The sequence below is a fragment of the Malurus melanocephalus genome, unplaced genomic scaffold (genome assembly GCF_030028575.1).
Source record: "Malurus melanocephalus ecotype Western Australia unplaced genomic scaffold, MMel_1.1 scaffold_306, whole genome shotgun sequence".
Taxonomy (NCBI): Eukaryota; Metazoa; Chordata; class Aves; order Passeriformes; family Maluridae; genus Malurus; species Malurus melanocephalus.
Genome location: NW_026623538.1, coordinates 167,661 through 172,708, shown reverse-complemented (window position 1 = coordinate 172,708; position 5,048 = coordinate 167,661). Strand labels below are relative to the sequence as shown.

The 5,048-nt window shown below is 43.3% G+C and overlaps 1 protein-coding gene across 1 annotated transcript in view; it reads right to left on the bottom strand.

Annotated features, from left to right (window-relative positions):
- NSMAF (neutral sphingomyelinase activation associated factor) overlaps positions 1 to 3,190 on the bottom strand; it is a 39,157-nt gene extending 35,967 nt beyond the window's left edge. Inside the window, exon 1 of the mRNA XM_057377210.1 lies at positions 3,043 to 3,190. Coding sequence (XP_057233193.1) covers positions 3,043 to 3,095 — 53 coding nt within the window. The 5' untranslated portion in view covers positions 3,096 to 3,190. The remainder of the gene's footprint in view (positions 1 to 3,042) is intronic.
- Positions 3,191 to 5,048: the final 1,858 nt, after the last annotated feature.

The window sequence follows — 5,048 nt, the reverse complement described above, 5'->3', positions numbered from 1 at the left end:
GTTTATTTTATACACCAATTTCACCAACTGAAGTACTGAACTTATTCAAACTGGACAAAGGATTGACCATGCAGGGACCAGTGCCTTGGAAAAATCTTGTTTATATCACCCAGCAAAGGTACCCATTGATACTGCTTTAAATTCATCATCTGTGTATTTTACTATTTTCATCCTTTCATCAGAAAAGCACATGCTGGAAATCTACTTGGACACAAGGGTTTCAAGTGGCTGATCCAACACACCTTGCTCAATCACTKGACCTGATACTGGAAGTACACTCCTGATAACAGAAGGAAATTGTCAGGGATGAAAAAGCAGGCCAGCCCAACCCAGCAGCAGCCCCCAGCTATGCAAAACCAATTCTAAAATTAAACTTYCTCCCAACAAGAACAAATTATCCATGGACCAGCTGTAGGACTAATTTGCTGATGTTTGGATAAAAGCCTCCATTATGCATATTTAGTCTCATGAGAGACAAAGGTTACTGATTAAAACAAAAAAAAAGACAAAACATCCCAATGCCCAACCAGCCATCACACCGAAGATCCATCTGCAGCACCTACATGCTGCCAGTAGGTTGCTTCATGTGAGTGATGTTTCCAGCAGAAGAGATGAACCCCTCACACAGGAAGGGGGTGAGCAGGGTGCAAGACAAACGAGCAGAACTATTTAGAGTCCTGTATCAAGTGYTACACTTGCTTGGGCACATTGCCAACAGAAGTGAGAAATCAATTTATAAACAAAGCAACGACCTGAGCCAAAACCCACATCATCTAATTTGATGTTTAGTAACTAAAATTGTTTGTGAAAAAGAATTCCTCTTCACAAAGGATGAATACTTTAGGGATTAAATAAACTGTCCTGCACGTGGGACATTTCAGCATTTTCTTATTTTCTACTAGAAARTGGCATATAGTCAGAAAAGAAGGTTTATGTAACAAGATGTTAAACTGGACTAACTAATCAGTTAAGAAGAAATACTTTTTTTTTTTTTTCAGATCACTTAACACTAATCTGATCTTCCTTCCCTCCAAAGCAACTGTATAAGGAGATTAACTTCTTACTTAYCAAGTTGCACAGTACTCTTAACCAGAACTTCTATAGCTTAAAGTTTTGCAGAAAGCAATGTACAAGTAACAACAAAAAAAGCCCCAAACCAAAACACACAWTAAATGCAGTTGCGACAAAATTTTTCAAAGTCCTGGTCATCTCACTAGGAAACATCTATACCAAGGACACAAAGATCAAGWGAAGCTTTCAAGCAGAAGTTGGTGTCTCTAACAGCTACCCAGCACCTAGGTAAAAAATTCTCAGAACTTGTTCCTTCAATTAAGAAATAGCWAGCCAGTTTTTTGCTGTTTTAAGGYATAACTATAAGGACAACACACAACAAAAATACGGTGTTTCTGATCTGATATTTCAAAGCTCAAAATATTTTAAATCACTTAAATACTTTTAAAATTTCCTAAYTGAAAAAAAGAAGAGGAAAAGAGAKAGAGGGAGTGACCTGATATAGGGTACAAAACATGAATTTACTTGGATTTTATACTAGTATCAATTGTTAGGCAAGGGGAAGAAACAGAGAAATGGGTTTGCAGATATAGGAAAAGCTGCCAGTGCAAACAAGAACGAGACTAATCTTTCATGAAGTGCTCAAATTACAAACTCAAATAATAAGATCCTGAAATAGTTCCAAGTATAAGCAAAGAAAAAAAGGTCTCATTGAGAACTTCAGATCAGTAATGCTGACAGACACTGATATGCTGAGTTTGTTCTCAAGGCTTTTTAGAAGATTTAGATCCCACTTGKGTTCTTTGGGACACTGATGAGTTTTGGCCTTTTTTCTTGGCGTCTCAAAAAAAAAGAAACCACCAAAAACTATTTACATTAAATTCTTAACAGAGCTAACGCAGTCATTTAATTACTTTTCCTGAAATTAAGATGTTTTACTTTAAACTAAAAATCTTTCTCTTTTCCTTCTACACAGGAAGTTTGTCCTTTTTTCCTGCAGCCCCTTACACACAACTGAAACCACAGCGGCTCTTTAAAACAAGAAGCACAACAAGACAAAAAGTTACCCAGAACACATCTGTCCTTCAAAAAAAACACTTCAGAGGATGTGGTAGCTTCATGGGCTGTACAGCTATGAATCAGAATTTATATGGACAGAGTGAGTCCAGCTCTTCATCATGGGGTTTTCTCATCAACAATAAATAGTGCTGTGTAACCAGCAGAGATCTGCACCAGGAATTTGCACGGGACCAGCCCGCTGTCCCCCTGGTTCCTGCAGCAGCAGACAGCTGGGGATCCCTGATTCCTCCAGAGAAGGCAACGTGTCCCTCTGCTGTGTGACCCATGCCGATCTATTGCTSTCGCAGAGATTTCCTACATGGACATATTCAACTTGCAAAAGATTTTGAAACTTTGTGACAAGAGACATACAGCTAAACCTTGTAAAAGAAAGTGGGACACTCCCTAAAAATAAAGAGAGTAAATTCAGGATACAGTCAAGCATGTGTGATAAACCTTTGATGTACGTTCGTAAACAAAACAAAGATTACAATCAGCAAGCAGGAACGGGCTAATTTAATTTAACACKTTAAAGAGCCAGCACAGAGTCTGTAATTTAAGGGCTGACAATATACTGAGTATAGCGTTCAGGGGGGAAAAAAAGAAAAAAAGGAAAACAAAGCCAACAAACTAAAACAAACTACACTGAAGCAAAGCTCCATGCCACAAGCAGCACTGAGAACAAATACACCAAAATCCACAAGACGCTATTTTCCATGCACTTTACGCAAGGCAAGCAGCATTACTATTTTCCTAGGTCCTTTCTACATCGTTYTGAGCCTTTTCTCAGGGGAACCATCAGCCACCTGATCTCAACAGTAACAACACCGAGGGCAGCACAGCAGCAGGGCTCTGCTCCCGGCGCTGCGCCGCGGCCTCTCCTCAGGCCCCGCCGCCCGCAGCTCCGCCGGGCCCTCCGAGGCGCCGTGGCCGAGCGGGGGCGGCCGGGGCCGGCGGGGCAGCGCCGCTCACCTCTCCTTGGAGTACAGCTCCCGCTCCAGCCGCCGCCTGCGGATGAAAGCCATGGAGCCGCCCGGCCGAGCTGCCGGTGCCGCCGCCACAGCAGGCCGGGCCGGGCCGGGCCAGGCCGCGCCTCAGGGAGGCGGGGAGAGCGGGCCGGCCGTGGCCACAGCCGGGCTGGCGAGCCCGGCCCGCCCCGTTTGTGCCGCCGGAGAGGCGGGGGAAGGCGGCACAGGGAAAAGGCCGGGGAAATGGAGCCGGGCGGCGGTGAGAGTTCTGCGCCCTCGCCCGGGCTGCGGCGTCTCTGCGGCCCTTCGGGGCCTCCGCGACACACACACGGAGGGAAGCTCWCGCTGTATTACATTGCGAAACAGCTTGGTTCCCTGGATTTAAATAAAAGTTTTAAATGTAGTGCCACTGCAGTGAGGTCACTGTGTCCCTAATGCGTGTGATAGAAGCTGTCCGGACAGGAGGTGTATTCAAAGCCAAGAATCAGAGTATACATGGAGTTGAAAGGCATCATTCGGGATTATCGAGCTCAGCTCCCTGCCATGCACAGGACACCCCAAGAGTCACACCATGTGTGTGACAGCATTGTCCGAACGCATCTTGAACTCTGTCAGCCTTGGTGCTGTGACCACTGCCCTGGGAACCCTGTTCCAGTGCCCCAAGCACCCCCTGGGTGAAGAACCTTTTCCTCACACCCAACCTAAACCTCCCCTGACACAACTTCAGGCCGTTTCCTCAAGTCACATAATTGCCTAGAAAAACCTTTATGGAAAGAGGAGTTAAGTAAAATCCCTTAGTTCATGTACAAACCCTTCAATTAATAGAACTGCCACTGAACAAGTTATAATGTGTTTACAGACACGAGCTCTTGTGCGGTAGAAAAATGATGGACTTTGAATATTTATAAGTTAGAAAAACGGTTTCATGAAGGGGATATAATTTTTCACATGGGAATAGAAAGAATTTTAGGCTTTTCTATGCCTCAAGAGATTGTTTGATGCACTCTCTGCACTGAGGTTGATTCAGGTATATATTGATCAGTGTTACTCAAATGTTTTCAATTTGTGRACATAAATATGAGAAGTGTTATATTTACAGAAGACAGGTTTATTCTGGCTAATTGTCTTTCAGGGTCCTCTTAGGAGTACTTCCCAGAATTTAAGGAGGCAACAGATCATAGTTTGGAACCACTTCTATCATCTGCATGAACYATTTCTCCAATTTGTAAAAGCACYTGTTTGAAGRAAATCTGCAACRTTTGCGTGTAGCTTTGTACRAATTTCTAACAGCATCTATGAATAYGTATTTGTCCRATAGCCATCSTGAATTTTYKTTGCTGCATTTCTTGTTGTCRTACTTCCAGTGGAAAGCATGGAATCACAGAATSATGGAAAGGCTTGGTTTGGAAGGGACCTTAAAAATCATCCACTTCCAACCCCTCTGCCATGGGCAGGGACACCTTCCACTAGACCAGATGGCTCAGGGCCTCATCCAGTGTGTCCTTGAACACTTCCAGTGATGGGGCATCCACAACTTCTCTGGACACCCTAATCCAGTGTTTCACCACCCTCACAGTGAAGAATTTTTTCCTAACATCTAATCTAAACTTTCTCTCTTTTAGTTTGATGCCATTACCCCTTGTCCTTGTCACTACATGCCCTTGTAAATAGTCTCTCTCCATCTTTCTTSTAGGCTCTCTGTAGGTAYTRGAAAGCCACAATGAGGTCAYCCTGAAGCCTTCTCTTTTCTAGGCTGAAGAATTCCAAATTCTCTCAGCCTTTCCTCACAGGAGAGTTGTTCCATCCTAATAATCTTGGTAGCATACTCTGGACTTGCACATCAGGCAAATATCCTCCCTGTGCTGAGGACTCCAGAGATGGATGCAGTACTTGAAGGCAAACAATATTTATGTACCTCACATGTTTTAATAAATATTTGTGTGTAAATATATATTTATATATATAGTTGTTTATATATGCAGATGTGTATATCACCCTCTCAAAGACTAA